This window comes from Babylonia areolata, chromosome 13, assembly GCF_041734735.1.
Source record: "Babylonia areolata isolate BAREFJ2019XMU chromosome 13, ASM4173473v1, whole genome shotgun sequence".
Lineage (NCBI taxonomy): Eukaryota > Metazoa > Mollusca > Gastropoda > Neogastropoda > Buccinidae > Babylonia > Babylonia areolata.
The window spans coordinates 22,299,618-22,324,261 of NC_134888.1; the positions used below are offsets into that span (position 1 = coordinate 22,299,618).

Here is a 24,644-nt window from a genome sequence, read left to right on the forward strand (position 1 = left end):
TTTCATGCTGATCACCGTCACCAACATAGAAATAATGGTGTCGAGTTGACGCCAAGGGAAGAAATTTCAATAACGCAATTAAGAGTTGGTGGGGGTGGGGTTGTTTCCCGTGAATTGCTCTGCTGTGCTAGTGAGACGCTCACGAAGGTGAACATGTCCACAGGCCGGCCCCGTGGGGAAGTGGTTAGCGTCGCTGACTGACGGCTGGGAAGACGTCGGGTTTGAACTTCATCAGATACAAGTCACTGTATTTTTTGGTGATTTTTTTTTTTTTTTCTAAATAATATTTTCGGCCTGCGGTCAGCGCCTCGCCGGAATAGTGGAGAGAGGTCTGCACTCAACATGGGAAGACTAGGGACCACAAAGTCATTTTGCCGTCCACTTCTTGTAGGTATGTGTCTTTGTGAGAATTGCTAAAATAAGATTCCTATCGGTTCTGGAGGTGTCTGTATTTTGTTCGCGGGGCTGGTTGACGCCTTTAACACGTTACATGAAGGAACTCAGCTTCTCACCTACACACACACACACACACACACACACACACACACACGCAATCATCTACACTGTTACCACACCACCACCACCACCCGCTCCCACCCTCACCCTAACAACAAGCCAACATTGCATGATCCGACGCATGCTTCAGATTTTTTCCACCTGGCTTTTTAGAGAGTCTCTGTCGCGACAGCATAAGGCATTCATTAAAACTTATCCTTCTCTTTGACACTCGTGCCTTCAATTGACTTACCGTGATTGGTGGTTTCCTGGTCACGTGAGCGATGAGAAAGTTCATGGCAATGTCTTCGCAGTTGGTCTTGCTGTTCACGTGGTCACGGATGGCTTGTGGCATGGCGTAGCTGTACAGGTACAGGTAGTACTGAAAGAGAGAGAGAGAGAGAGAGAGAGAGAGAGAGTGTTTCACTTTGTTTTTTCATTTCTTTCTTTTTTACATTTCATTGCCACTGACATGGATTTATTTATTTATTTATTTAACCGTTTATACATTTGTTGTTGTTGTTGTTATTGTTATTATTATTATTGATGTTGTTGTTGTCGTTCTTATTATTGTTATTGTTGTTTCTGTTGTTGTCATTATTATTATTATTATTGCTGTTGTTAATGCTGTGGTCTTTGTTGTTACTATCATTAGGAGTAGTAGTAGTACTAGTACTAGTAGTACTGGTAGTACTAGCATGATTATGATTATCATCATCACCACCATCATCATCATCAATAGTAGTAATAGTTGTAGAAGAAGTAGTAGTAGTAGTAGTAGCAGCAGCAGTGTAATTATCATTATCACTGATTATTTGTTTGTCATGCGGTAGAAATTCTGCGATCTGGAAAGGAAGAACTGGAACACCACACCATCAAGATTCTCCTATAAAGCACGCTAGCGGAGACCTCTTCCTCACCAACTGCTACAGCCCCCCTGCCTCCTGTCTTGTGGTGCACAAATTGAAGCTTGAGGAATCAAGGCACCTTCTGATTGGAGACTTCAACAACCACCCCCGAAGCTGGGACTACGAGGAAATGGATCCACGTGGTGAAGAGTTAAAGGACTGGATGATGGAAAACAAGCTCATTTTGATCAATCAACCAGACAACAAGCCCACATGTTACTCAAAAGCACGGAAAACAACGTCAACACCAGATCTTGCAATGGCCACAGAAGACGTCCACAAATTCACCTCCAGATATGTCGGTTCCCAGTTAGGAGGCAGCGACCATCTGCCAGTCATTCTCAACATCTCCAGCTTGGGATGTACTACACACCATGGCTCCGAGATGGAACTTCAAACGAGCCAACTGGACTCTATTTGAAGAGGAAATGGACAACCCTTGCCAAAACATCAGCGAAGAAAACCATCTCAACAAGAATGTCCAACACTTCACTGAAGCGATGTTACAGGCTGCAAAGAAATCCCTATCTAGAGGCAAGCAAAATCAGTACAGGCCCTACTGGAGTAACACCCTTCAGCAGTTCCACTCAGATCTGAATGCAGTAAGGGGCACGATGGAAAGAACCCAACACCAGAGAACATCCAAAAACACAACACAGTCAAGGATACCTTCAACAACACAACAAGAGAGGCAAGGCCTTCAAGACTCACTTGTGATAAATTACGTCCCCTAGCATTAATTACAGAGTAATTTCCCTTTTTTACTTTTTTGCAAAATAAATAAAACTTCCATGCTTAGCAAAAGAAGTTCCTGTTTGAACAAAAAATGATAATTGACTGCTCTTGTTGTTGGGTCAGAATATCAGATCAAAGTGCCAAGTTTAGAGAATACAAAAAATATAAATATAACAGTAAATGCAGTTTGCATATAATTAGGCTTCATTTTTTTTTTTTTTTTTTGTGCCCATCCCAGAGGTGCAATATTGTTTTAAACAAGATGACTGGAAAGAACTGAATTTTTCCTATTTTTATGCCAAATTTGGTGTCAACTGACAAAGTATTTGCAGAGAAAATGTCAATGTTTTTACCACGGACACACACACACACACACACACACACACACACACACACACACACAACCGAACACCGGGTTAAAACATAGACTCACTTTGTTTACACAAGTGAGTCAAAAAAGGAGGAGATGCAGAAAAGTTGGAACGAAAAGTCCTGCAGCCTCAACATGGATAAAGACACCAACAAACTTTCGATCCTCACCAAAGTCCTAAATGATGACACAATCCCCACACAAAGCCAAACTGTACTCGAAGAAGAAGGCCAGCACTTCAGTGGTAAGAAAGCAGCAAATATTTTGGCAGATTTTTACAAAGAACAAAGCAAGACCACTGTCTCCAACGCCAAACTTCTGGAAGTCCGCACAAAGATCAAGGAGAAATTGAAACACCAACCTCCTGCAAAGCCCATGACATCAGCCTTCACGATCACAGAACTAAATGCAGCCATCATGAAACTCCACAAGAAGGCTCCTGGAAAAGATGGAATTATCAACGATATGATCAAACACCTAGGGCACACAGCTAGAGGAAAATTCCTTCAGATCATAAATCAATCATGGAACACATGGAAATCTCTAAACACCAATGGAGAGAAGCAGTCATCACCCCCATCAGAAAGAAACAGAAAGATAAGACAAAGAAATCTAGCTACCAGCAAAGCAGCCTACTCAGCTGCCTGGGCAAGGTGATGGAAAGAATGGTAAATGCAAGGCTGCTAAAACACCTGAAAAAAGCACAACAAAACAACAAAACAAACACACACACACACACACACACACACACACACACACACACACACACACACACACACACACAAAACCAAAAAAAACCCACACAATATCCTCAGCAACACCCAGTCAGCTTACAGAAAGAACAGAAGCACAGAAGATCAACTGGTGTTCTTACTCAGGATATTGAAAACGCCTTCCAAGATAAGAAGAAGCTACTGGCAGTCTTTGTCGATTTAGCCAAAGCTTTTGACAAGGCCTGGAGAGAAGGACTGCTCCTGAAGTTGCTGAACAAGAAAGTTGAAGGAAAATGTACAGCTGGATACATGACTTCCTGCAGTACCGCACAGCACGAGTGAAACTGGACGGCTAAACAAGCCACCACATCACTCTCCAACTAGGCGTGCCTCAAGGCGGAGTCATTTCCCCAACACTCTTCTTCATCTTCATTGACGATATCGCAGAGAAGCTAACCAAGCATGTCTCCAGAGCCTTCTACGCCGATGATTTTGCTGCTTGGAATGCTGCGGAACATCTGAGCACTGCAAGCCACAGGATACAGGCAGCACTGGACCATCTGGGACAATAGGCGTCTGACTGGGGTGTTGAAATCAACACAACCAAAACAGTGACTACAGTTTTCTCGCTATCGCCACAACCAGAAACAGCAAAGCTTAACCTGAATGGAAGAGAACTGAAACAGGATGACACTCCCACCTACCTTGGAGTGAAATTGGATATGGAATCTCCACCTCAAACAAAGAAAGCTACAAGGAAACTTGCCGTTATGAAGAAACTAGCTGTAACATCATGGGGTGCCAACAGTAACATCCTGAAGAAAGTTTATGTGGGCACAGTCAGACCCACAGTGGAATACGGCAGCTCTGCGTGGTCAACAGCATCAAAAACAAACACCAACCGCCTGAACAATGCGGGCCTATGGCTGATCACTGGAGGAATGAAGACTACCCCGATCCAGGCAATGGAGAACTACACAAACCTCCAGCTCTTGGAAGAACGACGGGATGAGAAGGTTTACATTCAGTGAGAAGCTGCTGCACATGCCAGACCACCCTGTGCACTCCAGCATCAAGAACAGGATCCCTACCAAGAACAGGATTAAAAGACAAGAGTTTTAACCACCTCTCAAAATCCCTCATCCAGAAAATGCAGACTTGCTACCTACAGCCCAGGAAGAGGTGGAATTGCTGTCTGTTTTTGAGGAGCCAGGCATCCCCCTGGAAGGAGTCTCGACCATCACAAACGTGCCCGGAACAGAAAGGAAGGAAAGCCAAGCTCCATATGTCATGAAGACTGTGGCACAAGAGATGATTGATGAACATTACCATCCCCGTGAGTGGACACATGTCTTTACTGATGGGTCATCAGACGGAGCAGTAAAGAACGGATGAGCAGGAGTTTTCATCCAACACACAAATGGAAAACTCTCACAAGAAACATTACCCACTGGAAGAATCTCCTCCAACTGCAGAGCAGAAACAAGCGCTCTCCCCCATACAGCAAAAACCCTTGCTGAATCAGCTAGACCACCACCCAAGATGGTCTTCTTCAATGATTGCACATCTGTGCTCATATTTGTGCATCGAGCACATAATGCCTTTCTCTAATTCTTCGCCCAACCTTTTCTCTCTTTACATGGGATTCTGTTTCTTTCACTCCATCACCTCTCTCTCGCTCTCTTATCTGGATCTTGTGTGAGCGAGTGGTTGTTGTTGTTGTTGTTGTTGGTGTGTGTGTGTGTGTGTGTGTGTGTGTGTGTGTGTGTGTGTGTGTGTGTGTGTGGTTGCTGTGTATGCGTGCGCGCGCGCGCGTGTTTGTGTATGTGTGTGTGTGTGTGTATCTGTGTCTGTATGTCGGTGTTTGTGTACGTCCGTGTCAGTGTCAGTAAGTGTGTGTGTCAGAGTCAGTGTATCTCTTTCTCTTTATCTCTCTATCCTCCTCTCTCTCTTACTCATTGTTCTACCCTTTCTCTCTTTATATGGGTTTGTATTTCTTTCCCTCCGTCACAAACCCTCCTACCCACCGCCCTCTCTCTGTGCGTCCAAAACAAAAACGAAAAAACAAAACAAACAAAAAATAAGAGGCAAAGCCTTCAAGACTCACTTGTCCTTCGCGCTTTATCCAGTAAATAAATCATGAGGAGAGAGAAAAAAGAGATTTGAAAAATCGTTGAAAAGTGCTCTGTTTTAGATACGATATATGAAATAAGCTTGGGAGAGAAAAAAATGAGATCGAACCATGCATGTTCAGTTCCGAAGCAAGCAGACTAATCCTCACTACTGTGGAACATCTGAATAAATTTAATATTCAAAGCAATGCTGACGTTTTCTTCTTCGATAAATAGATGTGATTGTAGTGGACGAAATGACGCCATTTAAATCATGTTTTTGGTGTGTGTTTTTCTCAATTATTCTTTTATTTCGGCGGTAAAGGAGACGTTGCCATCGCTTCACGCACATCACAACACATGTTAGATCTCTAGATCTGCATGACTGGAACCAGTCTACAACGGCTGAAAGAAATTGATTCAATTTTTCTTTTATGTTCATTACACTAAATTCAGTGTCCACTTTGGAATATTATTATGCATCAAACACGTTGATGGGTGTAGTTAGTATCACTGTATGCATTCTGTCCAGAATTTGTATTTATTTCCTTTTAATTGTGAATATGAAAAACGAGGTCATGTCGTCTTCAAACATAACCTACCTTCTAGTAACTCAGTGGGAAGCGTGGTTTTTTGTTTTTGTTTTTGTTTTGTTTTTGTTGTTGTTTTTTTTTATAGAATTTTCGGAAGTCCGGACGAATCTCGACAAAATAAACTGTTAATGATTCGGAAATACGGCTTAATTCGGGAGACTTACTATCTGTTATTGGCATGACTGTGAAGATTTATTTTTCATACTATGTTTAAGCCAAATTTGGTATTGTCAGACAAAGTATTCCCAGAGAAAATGACAATGTTAAAGTTTACCATGGGCACAGAGAGAGAGAGAGAGAGAGAGAGAGAGAGAGAGAGGTTATATCAGACTCACTTTGTTTACACAAATGAGTCAATGAATGAAAGAAATTTACACCTGCTCCCTCCTAGCCGTCTCTACTTCACTGTGCCTAAGATGTCTTCTTTTTTTTTTGTCTTTTTTTTCTTCCTCTATCCACTTAATCAAATTGATTATACTTACCTTGTGCAAAAACACTATTCCGGTTAGGGTCATGGATATGTCCTTGACCTTCAAATTGTACAGCCAGTGTTTTTCTCTTGTGTCCCATTTGTGTCCGCGGTTGACGAAGCCCACGATACGGTCCCGCTCCTGTCGCCAGATTCTGAAATAGAGCATCACCTGATTATGTTTTTTTTTCTTTCTTTTTTTAAATTTTTTTTATTTCCTTTCCCTTTCTCATTCTCTCTCGCCTTGACTACTGTAACTCTCTATTGTCTGGTCTGCCTGCTTCATCCATTCAGCCCCTTCAGCGCATACAAAACTCTGCTGCCCGACTCGTCCTCAGAAAGAAAAGATCTGAGCACATCACTCCTCTTTTGCAACATCTCCACTGGCTCCCTGTCTCACACCGAATAAAGTACAAGATCAGCACTCTATGTTATAGATGCATTCACAAAACTGCCCCTTCCTATCTCTGCGGCTGCCTTCACCTCTACACTCCATCTCGCTCACTACGATCGGCCTCGGATCCACTCTGTTTACGCATACCCAGATTCAAACACTCGACTATTGGCCGCCGTTCTTTCTCTGTTTCTGGACCTTGCGATTGGAAAGAACTTCCTTTTTCGCTTCATCAAATCTCCACACTCAGCTCTTTCAAGTCTGGCCTTAAAACCCACCTCTTCCCAAAATAGCCTCCCTTGCCTGCCCTTCCTTGTCTTTAGTTTCTACAGTATTAGAGTTATGCATGCGTGTGAATGACTGGTGCGGAAGCGCTTTGATTTGTCTCTGCACAAGATCCAGCGCTATATAAATACCATTAGTATTATCATTATTATCATTATTATTATTATTTTATTCAACACTGACAACAACAACAACAAAGTGAGGTCTGTCTTCCCATGCTGCTCTCTCACGGCCCACTCACACACTTCTGTCTGTGTGCGTTTTCCTTTCAGCGGACACTTTTATACAAGTTTTCATCTTTCAAAAAAATGTGTATGTGTATGTCTGTGTTTGTTAATGCTGTAGTGTATTATGCTGTAGTGTGAGTTCAGGAATGCGTGCGCATCTCTCATTTGCTCATTCTTAAACTATTTTACTGTTGATTGAGTTATTTTATAAGTTAGTTTTCAAGGAACTTATTTTTTTTAATTGATAGTGGATGAAAATCGACAACTGCAATTCTTTGGGCACTGGGCGAAACCTGGCATTGTGAAATTGCATCACAACATGTTCGTCATTGCGTGCTTGCGTCATAATAGCTGCGTAAGAGTGATCCTGGAGTCATTATCCCTTTAGGAAGAAACGTGATCGTTCGGAAATTTAGAATATTTGACAAACTGATTTAAAAAAAAAAAATCTTTATAAGCTCTCTCTCTCTCTCTCTCTCTCTCTCTCTCTCTCTCTCTCTCTCTCTCTCTCTCTCTCTCTTTCTATGTGTATATATATATATATATATATATATGTGTATATATATATATATATATATATATATATATATATATATATATATATATATAATGGGACATGAAATGGTGTAATTTCAAACTGAAGAAAATGGAAAAAAAATAAAGCCGATAACTGAAACTTTTATTATTCACATATTGTTTGAAATACATTCCTAGGCTCTATGCTTGAAAATTCCATCTTACATATCAATATTAATGAGGATTAATTGGATTTGATTAGATTAAATGCAGAATTGGGTCATTCCTGTTACCAGATATATTTCTTTTAGTTGGAGCAAAGCAACATAACATCAATCACTCTTTCGATTACAGTCTTCTTCGCAAAGGTGATTTCAACATTCTAAATGAATATTTTGTCGGAAATATTCAGAATATATATTTTCAGCCCAATAAAGAATATGAAATTCTCAAATACTTACTTTTTGCATGCATCTGCCAAACTGAATAAAACATACCACGTGTCCTTGCAATCAAGACTGACCACAATGCGAGGCAGAAGTCATTGCAACAAACAGGTTTTGCAACTGCCTAATCAACAGAATGAACCATTAATAAATGGCGAATTAATTAAGTACTGGTAACATGAATGGCATGGAGTAACAGAAATGACAGCTTGAAATATAAATCGTATTTCTTACAATCATCTGATGACGCACAGTTATTTTATCCGCACAATGATGTGTAATAGTCATTGCTTAAGAGAAGAACGTCACGACTCAATGATTTCCTGTCCGCTAGAGTAACCAACAAAATGAAATGCAATCAAATGTTCTTCAGGACGTAACTGGCTTTAAAAGTCATCCTCTTTCTCTCCCTCCCCACACCCCCTCCCTCCACGCCTCCTACCGCGAAAGGCAGTTTCAGGACTGATCACCTGTCAGTTCTTTAACCCAGTCAAGGAAAATAATTTATGATAACGTAAAAGTTGGTTTAAACATTAAAAGAACTAATTCATCCACTTCTAATTCGAACCACGTCAAAATGAAACCACGTTAAGAATATTGTGACAGTGTAAAATGAACACTTCATTAATATAAGCCTCAGACCATGTAAAATTCAAATCAAGTTAAAAACATTTACTTTCCTCAGGATCTGGCAGATGATATTCCATGGAGGGGGCGTGGGGACGGGGGGTGGGGGGGGGGATTATTCCAGAACATGATCTTCATGGAGCTATGCGTAAAATGCTTGTGCCTGATGTTATGCAGATCCCAACAGTCAGTAAGAAGATGTCTGACACTCAGAGGCTGGTTGCACAGCACACACCATGGGAGGTTCTTCACCTTTCAGTGTGTGTCAGATAAGAATGACCCGTACGCAGTCTGCAGAGGACAGTTACCTCTTTCCTATTTCCTGCAACGGAAGGAAGGGAGGCCTTTTTCGTTTGTTTGTTTTGTTGGACAGTGGAACGACTTGTAGATAAGTATCTCCTTTTGAAACATGTCACTTCTGATTGATGTCCATACAGTGACAAAAGCAGGCAACTCTGCGAAATCTCCAAATAAACGTGGTTTTGTCTCACCAGGAATAGCAGTCTGGGCTCCACGTATGTATGGAGATCATTGCGAACATGAGGGTTCTTCTTCGATCGAGGGCTGCGACTCCCACGTTCACTCATATACACAAGTTGGTTTTAACGTGTACAGCCGTTTTTACCCATGCGATATTGGCACCCATACTCCGTTTTCAGGGGAGGGGGATGCATGCCGGGTATGTTCTTGTTTCCATAACCTATTGAACGCTGACATGGATAAAGGGATCTTTAACGTGCATGTTTGATCTTCAACATGCGAATACAAACGAAGGTGGGTTCAGACACTAGCAGGCCTGCACATATGTTGACCAGGGAAATCGGAAAATCTCCACCCTTTACCCACCAGCCGCCATGACCGCAGATTTAAAGTCTAATGCTTTTATAACCACTCAGCTGTTGCGCCTGTCTAAAGAACTTCCCGAGGGCTGGGTGTGCACACAAACAAACAAAAGAAAAGAAAAGAAAACCCACAAAACAAAAACAAAGCACTAGATAATACACAAATTCCCATGAATATCTGGTTTTGTGATCTCTACAACTTCATAATCGAAACAGGTCTGAATGATACCATCACTTAGAGCTGGAGGTACTCCTGGAAGAAATTCATCAGAATTTATCACGAAAGCTTTCTTTGTGCGTCCGTTTGTATGTGCATTGTCCACTCCTTTCCTTATATTCTCTATAGTCAGGTAAGAATTACCGTGTAAAGCAAGTTCATTTATGATTCGCACTCTGATCTCAATTTCGGCGCCCATCGCACACACTGCAAGCTGCTTAACAATTGTCAGTTTTAACGGTCACAGGAATTCAGTCAGACACACAAGGAAATTCAGATAGATGAAATGCCCATGCCTGACGATTCACTGACAGCTTGTGTCTTGTGATAAGTATCTGAGGATCCCTGAAATATTGTCAAGCTGAAGATCTCTGAAGACTTGCTGAATTTCATTGAAAATCTCGCATTTCATTTGTTCATCTTTTTGACTCACTTGTGTAAACAAAGTGAGTCTATGTTTTAACCCGGTGTTCGGGTGTGTGTGTCTGTGTCTGTGTCTGTGTGTCTGTCTGTGTCTGTGTCTGTGTGTCCGTGGTAAACTTTAACATTGCCATTTTCTCTGCATATCCTTTGTCAGTTGATACCAAATTTGGCATAAAAATAGGAAAAATTCAGTTCTTTCCAGTCATAATGTTTAAAATAATATTGCACCTCTGGGATGGGCACCAAAAAATTTTTAAAAAGAAGCCAAATTATAAGCAAACTGAATTTACTGGGTTTTTTTGGGTTTTTTCTCTCTGAACTTGGCACTTTGAAATTAATATGTAATTAATGGTACGGGGTTAATTTGCTTTAAAGTGATCTTTCTCATCTTAAATATTACATTTTGAAACTATACTCAATACATAAAAATCATGTGTGTTTTATTCTCAGTGTACAGGGCTTTCACTATGTTCATTCGCCCAAGTGGTCTTTTTCGGAAAATACTAAAATCAATACGACGAGTTGACTTTTATAGATCTATTGGCTGAGCCCTGAAGGTCATGGGCAAAAATCAATTGCGTACACATATTTATACATATTCAAAGCGAGTGCTCATATTCCTCGAGAACGAAGGACGCCATTTTGTTCAAGTTCAAGTTGTTGACCTGCCCGTTCAATCCTATATTCAATCAACAATACACGATTTTTTTTACTATCTGCACCAAAGACATGCAAAATAAATATACCTTCCATGCTTAGCAAAAGAAGTTCCTGTTTGAACAAAAAATGATAAAAATGACTGCTCTTGTTGTGTCGAACATCAGATCAAAGTGCCAAGTTTAGAGAATAAAAAAAAAATATAACAGTAAATTCAGTTTGCAAATAATTTGGCTTCTTTTTTGTGTGTGTGCCCTTCCCAGAGGTGCAATATTGTTTTAAACAACATGACTGGAAAGAACTGAATTTTTCCTATTTTTATGCCAAATTTGGTATCAACTGACAAAGTATTTGCAGAGAAAATGGCAATGTTACATACTCACTTTGTTTACACAAGTGAGTCAAAAAGTACAAATCACGTCTTGGGTATCTTCATTAGTTTTCTTCATATAGTTTTGTCCATTGCTATTATCAGTATGTCATTCGTGTTACTGCTCTTTTCATGTAACAGAAATGACGGTACTGACGGTAACAGGGATGACGGTATTGACGGTAACAGGAATGGCGGTAATGACGTAAGAGGAATGGTGGTACTGACGGTAACAGGAATGACGGTAACAAGACGGTAATGACGGTAACAGGAATGACGGCAACGGGAATGACGGTACTGACGGTAACAAGAAAGACAGTAATGACGGTAACAGGAATGACGGAATGACGGTAACAGGAATGACGGTACTGACGGTAACAGGAATGGCGGTACTGACGGTAACAAGACGGTAATGACGGTAACAGGAATGACGACAACGGGAATGACGGTACTGACGGTAACAGGAATGACGGTAATTACGGTAACAGGAATGACGGTAATGACGGTAATGACAGGAATGACGGTAACAAGAATGACGGTACTGACGGTAACAGGAATGACGGTAACAGGAATGACGGTACTAACGGTAACAGGAATGACGGTACTGACGGTAACAGGTATGACAGTAACAGGTATGACGGTAATGATTGTAACAGGAATGACGGTAGCAGGTATGATGGCAACAGGAATGACGGTAACAGATATGACGGTTATGACGGTAACAGGAATGACGGTTATGACGGTAACAGGTACGACGGTAACAGGAATGACGGTAATGACGGTAACAGGAATGACGGTTATGACGGTAACAGGAATGACGGTAATGATGGTAACAGGAATGACGGTAACAGGAATGACGGCCAACAGGAATGACGGTAACAGGTACGACGGTAATGACGGTAACAGGAATGACGGTAACAGGTATGACGGTAATGATGGTAACAGGTATGACGGTGACAGGAATGACGGCAATGACGGTAACAGGAATGACGGTAACAGGTATGACGGTAACATGAATGACGGTAATGACGTTAACAGGAATGACGGTAACAGGAATGCTGGTAATGACAAAAACTTAATTTTCTGTTGCCAGTCACATTGAATCATGTTCATCATTTTATATACGTTGTGTACTCGTTATATTTTGGTTTGCAGTTGGTAACAGCAATGACTGTGAAAAATGAAATTTCATACCTGAGAGAACACTCGGGGGTACTGTGTTGTTGCATTCAATGCAAGACTAGTGTTTCCCTACAGCTCTCAAAGGAAATCACACCATAGCAAAAACAGTCAAACGGTGATTTCAGTGAACACTCAGTTTGAATGGCACCTTTTATGCCTCAGTAACAGGAATGACGTCACATCTAGGGACACGTAATTTTCTGTTTTCATAATTAAAAGGAAAAAAAGTAAACAATTCTTAAAATCAGTATGTTAATGATCAATTGTTCTTTGCGAGTGAGGGATTTCATTGCTGAAATTGTATGTTAACACCTTTTCTTTTTTTTCTTTTTTTTTTACACTTACTGCAGCCTACAAAAGTCCACCTGTGTGGGGACAGCCATATCTTAACCCCTCCACACCACATAACACAAAATTTCTACAAGAAGATGGTGGAATATCAATTTTTTATACTTTCGAATACTGACTGAAATGTATTAAATTAAAAACAGTGATAATGATAGTCAGGTGCATCCATGCAACACATCTATATGTCAGTAATGATCTGGGACAGGAATCACACCATTTTCTGAAAAAAGACCTATATATATCTGAGCACACAGCCGAACTGGACCAGCATCAAGTGATCAATTAAAGGCAGTTTTAACTCTTTCCATACGAACGGCAAAAGAGACGACGTTAACAGCGTTTCACCCCAATTACCATCATCAAAATATTGCAAGCGGAAGGCTCTTATACTGAAGAGGTGAATGTTGACAAAGAATACCACAATTCTGACGACGGAAGCTAAAGGTTGGGTCATTCAGACACCCACTGGACATCCGAGGGGTCTGTGTAGAGGAGAAGAGAGGACTGGCCGTACTGAGTGAGTTAAACAGATGAATCTTGAGTTCAGTTTTAACAGTGAAAATGGACTGGGAGTGTCGCAGTCCATATGGCAAGAGGTTCCGCTGGACAGGGGTAGTGAATGCGAAGGGCCCAGCAGAGTGCGCTATTCTGGGTCACTCCACAATCGAACAGTATGATTGGTCAGCCTGGCATGTGTGGCCCGTCTCGCACACACGCTGACAAAGTCACTGACCGGTCGTCTGCTCGCGTGCCAGCCTGTTAGCAAAGCGGGCTCTTCTCAGAATGTTGTGAAGCGAACAAGGCAGAGACGGCAACGTTTTAGGGTTGCCAAAGTACTTGAAATGCTACAAACTGAAGGGTCGGACATTGAAGAGGTGGATGATGACGAAGAAGAAAGCGAATTTAATGCAGAAAGCGAGCATGGGTATGGTGATTTGGGGTGAAAAATTGGCAGTATTTTCTACATATGGCAAAACTGTAAAAATAAGATGAGAATTTTGATTTTTTTTTTTAATGTAATAGCTCAACAAGTAATAAACCAGTTCTGAAAGTTTCATTTTCTCACTCTGTATTTTGTAATTTTTGTAATTTTTTTCCAAACCCTTACAAATGGGCCGTCTGTGGGGGAAAGCAAGGGAGAAAACTTGTCATCCCGAGTGAGTTAACTGAAGGACTTGGTCATAACAGAGGGGAATCAGAGAATATCATTGTCTGATCATGGCTCATGCCTTTTGGGGTACTTCTTCAAGACACTACTGTCAATGCCTACATCACCCAAAGTGTATCTTTCCAAAATGATGTCATCGTGAAGATCTACATTATCCAATGTGTATCATTCGAGATGATATTGTCAGTGTCTACATCACCCAATGTGCATCATTCCGGGTGTATTATTGTCAATGTCAAAACCACCCAGAGTGGATCTCTCCAGAGGGTATTGTCGATACCCGCTTCACCCAATGAAAATATTTCCAGATGACAATCATTATTGCCAGTGTTTAAAATCACACAGCATCTCACCTGAATCCCACAAGTATACTGTTTTGACTCAACACAACGTCATCATCTAAGCTGAAAACGCAGTCTGTCTCTATGACGTCAAAAGGGAGGAAGCGGTTGTTCAGACTGTTGTTTTTCCCTTTGACGACCTGAAAGACAAGGCAAACACTCACGTCAGGAGCTGTAGAAACCAGTGGCGTGGGGAAGTGGTGTGATGTATGACGTGGGGAAGTGATGTTACGTGTGACGTGCGGAAGTGGTGTGACGTGGGGAAGTGGTGTGGGGAAGTGGTGTGACGTATGACGTGGGGAAGTGATGTTACGTGTGACGTGCGGAAGTGGTGTGACGTGGGGAAGTGGTGTGGGGAAGTGGTGTGACGTGGGGAAGTAGTGTGGGGAAGTGGTGTGACGTGGGGAAGTGGTGTGACGTGGACGTGGAGAAGTGGTGTGACGTAGGGAAGTAGTGTGGAGAAGTGGTGTGACGTGGGGAAGTAGTTTGGGGAAGTGGTGTGACGTGGGGAAGTGGTGTGATGTGGGGAAGTGGTGTGATGTGGGGAAGTAGTGTGATGTGGGGAAGTGGTGTGATGTGGGGAAGTGGTGTGACGTGGGGAAGTGGTGTGATGTGGGGAAGTGGTGTGACGTGGGGAAGTGGTGTGACCAGTGACGTGGGGAAGTGGTGGGACGTGGGGAAGTGGTGTGACGTGGGGAAGTGGGTGTGACGTGTGGCAGTGGTGTAACGTGTGACGTGGGGAGGTGTTGTGACCAGTGACACATGAAGGTGTTGTGACATTTGACAAAGGGGGGTGGGGTCGGGGTGGGGGTGGTGCTTTGACCACTGAGGTGGGGAGGTGCTGTGACCAGTGACATGGGGAGGTGTAGTGACATGTGACTCGTGGAGGTGGTCTAACGTGTGACGTTGAGAGGTGGGGAGGCACTGCGAACTGCGACGTTCGGAGGTGCTGTGACGTGTCGTGTGACATGTGGAGGTGTTGTGACTAGTGACGTGGGGAGGTGTCGTGAACATTGAGGTATGGAGGTGTGTGTGTGTGTGTGTGTGCGTGTGTGCGTGTGCGTGTGCGTGTGTTCATTAAACGAGACTTTTTTTTATTCCAAAAAGACCTCCCTCCCACCCACCCACCCAAACAAAAACATGTTGAAACACTTCTAATCTAGAAAAAAAAATCGCCCACTCACTCACTCACTCATACACCACCCTGACTGGTGGCTACTGATTCCTACAGACGATCCTTACAACAACAACAACAAAATAGCCACTACCTTAACCAAAACTCTTTTTTTTTATCCTATCCCCCATCTCCCTTCTTCCACCACCACCACCACCACCACCACCACCCTCCCTCCCAGACCAATCACCCACCTCCACAGGGACGCCGATTGTGGGCCAGGAGAGGGAGGGAGAGGGGGGAGCGGGATCGTTCCAGACGACCACAACCTTGTTGAGAAACGGCATTCCATTCAGCCGGGTGAGGGATTGCATGAGCGCCTTCTCCCGTTTGTAGGTCAGGATCACCACTGATACGTCACACACACACACACACACACACACACACACACGCACGCACGCACGCACACACACGCACGCACACACATGCACGCACGCACACACACGCACACATGCACACACACACACAGACGTGCGCACGCGCAGACACACACACACACACACACACACACACACTGTTCTTTGTTAATCTTTCTGAAGAACCATCCATCAAATCTCCATCCATCTGACGTGAAACACGTGAAACAAACAGTATCAAACGAAATGATCAATCACCCAGTTAAAAACATGGTTGATCAGCAAGGGTCATTTACTCCTTTTTCTCATGTATGTATATGTCTGAGATGACACATACCTGAGCCTACCTAGTGAAAATTTCGCTCATCGTCTCTTTCGTATCTCCTTTTTCTCTACATATGTGTTCACTACTCTAGTGAAAGGAAAAACAACAACAAAAAAAGACAAAACAAAAGAAGGAAAAAAAAAACAACAACCACGTATTCAAGTATGTTTGGTCAGAAATGAAATTATGATGCTTTGACATAATGGTTTTTGTTTCTCCATGACTTTAAAAAAAGAAGACTGTATTAAGGTATGTATGTCAGAAATGAATTTATGATGCTTTGACATAATGGTTTTTGTTTCTCCACGACTTAAAAAAAAAGACTTTGTGTATTAAGGTATGTATGTCAGAAATGAATTTATGATGCTTTGACATAATGGTTTTTCTTTCTCCATGACTTAAAAAAAAAAGAAAAAAAGACTGTGTATTAAGGTATGTATGTCAGAAATGAATTTATGATGCTTTGACATAATGGTTTTTGTTTCTCCATGAATTTAAAAAAAAGAAAAAAATGTGTATTAAGGTATGTATGTCAGAAATGAATTTATGATGCTTTGACATAATGGTTTTTGTTTCTCCATGACTTAAAAAAAAAAGACCGTGTACTAAGGTATGTATGTCAGAAATGAAATTATGATGCTTTGACATAATGGTTTTTGTTTCTCCTTGTCTTTTTTCTTTCTTTTTTTTTTTTTTTTAATGACCGAGTATTAATAATTTGCTCACTTCTTGCGGTCTTCTCCCCCCCCCCCCCCCCCCCTTTTTTTTTTTTTTTTTAACGACTTCGTGTATTAATAATTTACTCATTTCTTGTGGTCTTCTTTCCCCCCCCCCCCCTCTTTTTTTTGTTGTTGTTGACATTATCCCTTTCGAGGGCCGGATACTTTTTTTTTCTTTTTTTTCCTTTTTAAAGCAATTGAATTCTATTATCCTTAGAAATAGAAATTCAGTTCAACTCAGTTCAATCCTAGTTCCTAGCGCCCGATCTCTCACGGTCTGGGGCGTAGGGAGGGGCATGGCACGGCGGTGTGCATGGGTGACTGGCACCACCCCCACCCCCACTCCTCCCTCCTCCCCGCCCTCCCTCCACCCCACTTATTCTCTCACCTCCTCTTCTCTTGCATCGTGGACTTCAGCAATATGACATGAGTCATGGACTGTCACTGACGTTACCACATGACACTGGACATGCATGAGCACAAAACACACACACACACACACACACACACACACACACACACACACACACACACACACACACTTACATGTACATACACATACCTGTGAACTGTTCCTCATACATATTCATTCCCAAATCCTTGTTGAAGACTGTTGCTTTTTCTGACCCCACTTTCTGACCTGCATGAATAACAACAACAAAAAAAAGAAGATAATAATTAAACATTTCTGAAACATTCTCTTGCAGTAATAGAACATCATATCTTATAGAAGTAGTAACCAGAAACGTTAAGTTACATCATGATTTTATGTGAAAATTATTTGGAAAGGTAAATCCAGGAACGTCATCTTTGGCACAGGTCAAGATATGTGAGGACCTGCTAATGCATGCTTTATAATCAAGTATGTATGTATGTATGTTTGTGCAAGACATCAACTACGCACGTTTAAGATCCCGTAACCCATATCAGTGTCCGGTGACGTATGAGAAACCAGAGAGGCAAGGCCTTCAAGACTGACTTGTGATGCACTTTGAAAAAAATAACAACAAATAAATAAAAACTTTTTAATCGTTATAATGTGGTCTGTATTTGTTATCATAAAGCTTCGGGTTAAAAATGAAAAATAAAAATAAAAAAAACACCTGAGAGCAGATTCGAACCCAGCATGTTCAGATGGGAAGAAATAGTTTTAGTCACTGCACTATTGCGGATCTGTCAATGACGATCAAAAATTCATGCCTTTTTACGCTTGATAAATCGACTGCGGTATTCGAAGTGATAACACTGTTCAAATCATGTTATTTTGGTATATCTCGGGCATTTAAGAATTCTTTACACTCCGTGGTACAGGTGACATGCAGTATAGACGTCAATGATGTAGTCTGTGTCACATGTGTTCTGTCCAGAAGTTGTATTTCTGTCCTGATTGCGAACGAGAAAAAAACAAGGTTTACACAGACCAGCCTGGACATGGCTGACTGAAACTCAGTAAAATGGTCGATTCAATTGTTTCTTTTATGTTCATTCTAGTTAATTTAGAGTCCGCATTAGAATATTCGCATGCGGTAAACACGTTGACAGTGTATTTAGCGTCACTGTATGTGTTCTGTCTAGAATTTGTATTTCTTTCCTTTCAATTGCGAACAAGAAAAAACGAGGTCATGCCGCCTTCTTACCAAGCATAGCCTACGTTCCTGCAACCGGGATGCGGTAATAAGATGTCCGAGATCGAACAGCTTCCACGAAATAAATTGTTAATGATCCGGAAACACCGCTTAATTCGGGAGACTTACGACTTATCATTAGTATGACTGTGAAGATTTTTTTCCTACTATTTTTAAGCAAATTTTGGAATTGGCAGACAAAGTATTTCCAGAGAAAATGGCAATGTTTTAAGATATTTTTGTATTTGTATTTGTAGTTCTTTTTATCACAACAGATTTCTCTGTGTGAAATTTGGGCTGCTCTCCCCAGGGAGAGCGCGTCGCTACACTACAGCGCCACCCTTTTTTTCTTTCTTTTTTTTTGTATTTTTTCCTGCGTGCAGTTTTATTTGTTTTTCCTATGGAAGTGGATTTTTCTACAGAATTTTGCCAGGAACAACCCTTTTGTTGCCGTAGGTTCTTTTACGTGCGCTAAGTGCATGCTGCACACGGGACCTCGGTTTATCGTCTCATCCGAATGAGATAATGATGGACAAACACACACACACACACACACACACACACACACACACACACACAAACACACACAAAGAGAGAGCTGAACTCCGAGTCATAACACAGACTCACTTTGTTTACACAAGTGAGTCAAAAACGAAAATATCCAGCATGCACGGCCCACCCCAAAGAAAAAAAAAGTATGGTTGCCTGAATGATGGGGTAAAAACGACCATACACCTAAAACCCCATCCATAAACATACTCCTACGTGTGAACGCGAGAGCTACATCCCACGGACTGGAAGATCACTCATACACATGATGAAATAGGATAGAAATGTAAGAAGAAGAAGTACATCGATCATATACATGATTAAAGCAATAGGATTGAACAGTTTGCTCGAACACAGTAAACCAAAAATTGACGCGTATTCTACAACATCCCAGAGACAGATGACACATCTAAATGGTATGAGAAAACTGTACACGAGACGTTGTCAAATTATTTGTCTGACGTGCACTTTATACGTATAGAATGGGCGGGCCTATCCTATACTGTTCCACGCCAATTTCGCCGTTGACAATTTCCAGAGATCCCGTGACTGATGAAGGCATATATACTGCAAGGAACAAAAATGGAAAGAAGACGGACTTCGCATCTCTAAAGGGCTGGCAAATCAGCAGTCAGCATTGTGGGAGATGGGGAATATATACTAAGTCTGTGTGTGTGTGTGTGTGTGTGTGTGTGCGTGCGTGCGTGTGTGCCTTCCTCTTCCCCCTCTCCTGTCCTTCCCTCACTTTATATCAGGCTTTCCTCTCTTCCCTTTTCCTCTCGCCATAAGCGAGGTGACGAGGTCTTGTTCCCATTCTCCTCTTTAGCGATCATTCATCTCCCTCCCACTTCCTTCCCTCCCTCAAACCTTGTTGCGATTGTTGTTTTTCAGTCGGGTGTGACTGTCTTAAAAAGGCCTTGCAAGGACGCACCACTGGGCCACAAGAAAGGTTTGACGACTTGGAGGCCATGAGGCCGAATAATAAACACACACACACACACACACACACGCACATATTTATATGTTACCAGGGTCACTCTTACGCAGCTATTATGACGCAAACAAGCCTTGACGTACATGTTGTGATGCAATTTCACAATGCAAGGTTTCGCCCGGAGCCTAAAGAATTGCAATTGTCTATTTTCTTCTACTATCAAAAAATAAGTTTCTTAAAACCTAACTTACTGAATAACTCAATCAAAAGTAGTTGGGGGAAAAAAGGGAAAAAAAGTTGGGGGTTTGGGGGGTGCATAAAAAATAAACGATAAATAATAACAATAGTGAAAAAAAGGAAATAAAAATCAATGATAAATAAATAAAGAAAATAAATAAATATTTAAAATAGATAAATAAATAAATAAATGAATAAAGGGGGTGTATGGGTTGCACGTGCCGTCCGCCATCTTGTGGGGCTAACAAACGAAGGGGAGACTGTGTTTACATGGAGTCAAGACCACGACTTCGTGCCGCGGTATAGTCGGATGCATACATAGAGAGAGACGAGGATGCCAGAATAGGTCAGACTCGCATTTATTTTAGAATACCCACAGTTTAAGACAATCCAGGGAGAGATCGAATGTCCGCCAAATTGTGGAAACACGTCCGCGAGAATAGATTGTGCTGATGAAGAGACTTTCGACACTGTCAAAGCCACACCATCAAAGGTATGTGCAGTACTGTCTGTTACACAATGCAATGTGTTATCAGTTGCAAGCTCTGTTGGGTGTTCGATGATTTTATAAGCATGATCGAATCATCTACTGACTCAGTCCCAAGTTCAACAATGAGAAAGACAAAGCAGCCTAATGGAAGAATAGTTCACATTCTCACAGGTTTAAATAAAATACTGGTTGATGTGATACGGTGTATATTTCAAAACACTACATTGCCATCGATTCAAAATTGTATAATTACTGTTTGTGTATGGCACTTTGTGTGTGTGTGTGTGTGTGTGTGTGTGTGTGTGTGTGGGAGAGAGAGAGATCTGTAAGATACTGATAAAAAATATTTATAAATTTAGTGGAGTGATGGTCTAGAGGTAACGCGTCCGCCCAGGAAGCGAGAGAATCTGAGCGCGCTGGTTCGAATCACGGCTCAGCCGCCGACATTTTCTCCCTCTCCACAAGACCTTCAGCGGTGGTTTGGATGCTAGTCATTCCGATGAGACGATAAACCGAGGTCCCGTGTGCAGCATGCACTTAGCGCACGTAAAAGAACCCACGGCAACAAAAGGGTTGTTCCTGGCAAAATTCTGTAGAAAAATCCACTTCGATAGGAAAAATAAATAAAACTGCACGCAGTAGTCATCTTTCAATTTATAGTTGTGCCTTTTGTACTAAATTCAGTTTTGTTTTTTAAGTACTTATAACCTTTGTGTCTGCAGTGGTCAGAATGTATTATATACAAGATTTACTATTTATAATGAATAATTTGTGGCAGAATTTCTTATTCCGGGATATTTTATCTTAATGTACATGTTACATTAGAACATCTCTCCAAGTCTAAGTCTCTGTTACTACATATAGCTACCAGTGATACTGATACTACATATAGCAATTTATTACTTAAAAAAACCCCAACTAAACCTCATTTAACAATCAATAATGATTTTATAGTTGTAAGCATCTCTTACTCTGAAATTGTGTTTCTTAATATTCATGTTATTTTACAGCGTGTGTGTGTGTGTGTGTGTGTGTGTGTGAACTGTACCTGCTGTGTTGTATTACTTGCTTGTAGTTGCATGTATTAAGCTTTATATATGTTGCTTTTTTATATCTTTGGTCCAGCCTTTGTCATGTGTGTGTGGTAGACTTGGCTGCGGGTTGAGTTAGTGTGTAGGGTGACTGACAAGCTTGTGTATGTACAATTTATTTCCAAATGGATGAATAAAGATGTGTTGTATTGTGTTTTGTGTTTTTTTTCTAATTTACAAAATGTGTACTTGGTGTGCCCACAGGTGAACCTGCCTATGAAATGTTCACTGGTGACCCAGACTGGGTTCCTGCACAGAATCTCAGCCACGCGAATGGGGAAAAACCTTCTGACAAAGGTACAAGACTGAAAGCCCGGCAGAAGCAAAAAACTGTCCGAGTTGAACAAGTCTACAGAGTCCACTGACTTGTCTTCACATGATGAAGAACAGTTAGATGTCAGTGCTGATACAGCATATAACAATCACATCATTTTTTCTCCACAAAGGACACACACACACACACACACACACACACACACACACACACACACACTGACAGATCTCACCTGTACTTTTGTTGACACACACACAGATCTCACTTCTGGTATCATTGGATGTATGCAAGATGAAATGAATAGGCTTTTGATGGAAAATGTCAGACTGAAAAATAACATAGAATATTCCAAATATACAACAAACAAAAAAAGTTTTGAGAAAGATGATGGAAAGGTCTTTTTTATTTATTTATTTAGGTGTTCAGGAATACAGAGACATATGGAGAAGGGAGGTTGCGTCTGCGGTCCTCAGGCTTCCCCCAACGACTACTTTGTAGTTATGGGCCTGAGGTGAGGTGAGGTGAATACAGTGACACCTTCCAGTGAGCTTTTCCCATAGGCAACTGTTTTGTTTTCCAGGCTGTGCACAATATAGTCAATCCACAACATAACAGCTGCTACATGTGTACATGTTTCACCAATGCCAGCCATGCATGTACAGTGTGCTGACTTCACTGCACTGTCCTTTCTCATGATGACCCTGGGCCTGGAAAGAACCTTTTCATTCAGCGGCTGGGAGTGGAGAACCTGAAACATCAACATATGATTTTTTTTAATTTTTTTTTAGGGTTTTTTTGTGGGGGTAGGTAAAATGCATACTTATGTACATCATATTTGTTTAGTATGTTGCGCAAGTGTATATATATGCTATGCAGAGTTTGTGCGTGGATGCCTACGTATGACCAGGGTGTGTGTGTGTGTGTGTGTGTGTGTGTGTGTGTATGCGTGTGTGTGTGTGTGTGTTGAACTTGAATGGTTGAAAGGTGATGTTTTATGAGGTCTGGTTTGCTATGGCTCATTTAGAGTGTTTTTTGTTGCATATTCTGTATGCCAGGTTTTTTTTTATGTCAGTTTATTTTCATATGATTTCTTTAAATATCCAAACAAGTATATGTGTCTTAAGATTAAATTCATATTGTTCAGTTTTCTTGATACATTCAGTCTTCATAGACTAAGTGAGTCAGGTCAGGGGCATAGCCCTTGCTACTGGTACCATGTAACCCAGTACTACCTACCGCATGTGAAGTCTCCCTACGACGGGCCAGGCGGAGGAGTAAACCTTTCCCAACGGCTGTGAAAGCGGAAGAGTATGACCAAAGGGCAGGGGGAGCTCTTATCCTTGGCTGGAAGTCCTAGGAGACGGAGCTCCGAAGAAAAAATCTGCACCTGCCGAGGCCGTCCTACACGTGGCAGTATCTGCACCTGTGGGACTGTGAGCGTTGGAAGGCGAGAGAGTGGGGAAGGGACTGCACAACTCCTCCTCACTAAAAAAAAAAAGAAAGACACCTGTGCTGGTCAGGCAACCAGGCAAATGTCGGAACGACGAGCTAGCCTTCAACACCCAGCTTTCCCAAGCCCTGCGGCGATGGAGAAGTGGTAACGGGGACAGGCAGAGGATGCTGCTAGCAGTTCCTAGTCATGACTCTACACGCAGGCGGCTGTGGGGTGATGGTCGTCCGCCGTAGAATGGGGCAGATGCGGCGCCCGTAACCTCCTACAATGTCAGAGCAGCCCTTTTTAGGGACAGCACTGCTCTCCCCCACATGGGGAAGGGGAGATAAAAGGATCCCTAAACAAAGCCTGCCTCGCCTAGTACCTAGTAGCAAACCGCATCTACTTGGACATCCAACACTAGCGGTCGAAAACAACAGAAGAAAAGAACCAGGAGTCATGCACTGACGCTGGGTGCCTGGAATGTTCGCACCCTACTCGACAGAGACAACAGACCAGAAAGACGCATAACGCTCATTGCTAGAATGCTTGATCGCTACCAGGTGGACATAGCAGCCCTGAGCGAATCCAGGTTTGCCAGTGAAACCCAGCTGGAGAAAGTTGGAGAGGGCTACACCTACTGCATTGGGAAGCCAGATGGCACCCCAAAAACCTCAGGCGTGGGCTTTGCCATACGAACCAAACTTGCATGACAGCTTGACAGCTTTCTACGTAGGATAAACGATAGGCTGATGACCCTGCGTCTGAAGTTGTCCAAGGATCGCTTTTTCAAAGAAGCTTTCTACGAGGAGCTCAGCTGCACCATTTCAGCAGTCGACAGAAAAGACAGGCTTACCATCCTTGGGGATTTCAATGCCCGCGTCGGCGTGGACTTCTCGTCATGGCCAAAAGTCCTAGGACAGCACGGCACTGGCAAGTGCAACTCAAACGGACTACTTTTGCTCTCGCTCTGTGCGCAGCATGGACTGACCATCACCAAC

At 42.0% G+C, this 24,644-nt stretch overlaps 1 protein-coding gene across 7 annotated transcripts in view; it reads right to left on the reverse strand.

Annotated features, from left to right (window-relative positions):
* The window catches only part of LOC143289148 (exostosin-like 3), a 63,581-nt gene that overhangs the window by 4,284 nt on the left and 34,653 nt on the right, over positions 1-24,644 (reverse strand). For all 7 annotated transcript variants that reach the window (XM_076598042.1, XM_076598038.1, XM_076598041.1 and 4 more), the window contains 5 exons: positions 17,574-17,651; positions 15,806-15,960; positions 14,450-14,577; positions 6,408-6,549; positions 749-877 (listed from right to left, as the gene is read on the reverse strand). In XM_076598042.1, coding sequence (XP_076454157.1) covers positions 749-877; positions 6,408-6,549; positions 14,450-14,577; positions 15,806-15,960; positions 17,574-17,651 — 632 coding nt within the window. The remainder of the gene's footprint in view (positions 1-748; positions 878-6,407; positions 6,550-14,449; positions 14,578-15,805; positions 15,961-17,573; positions 17,652-24,644) is intronic.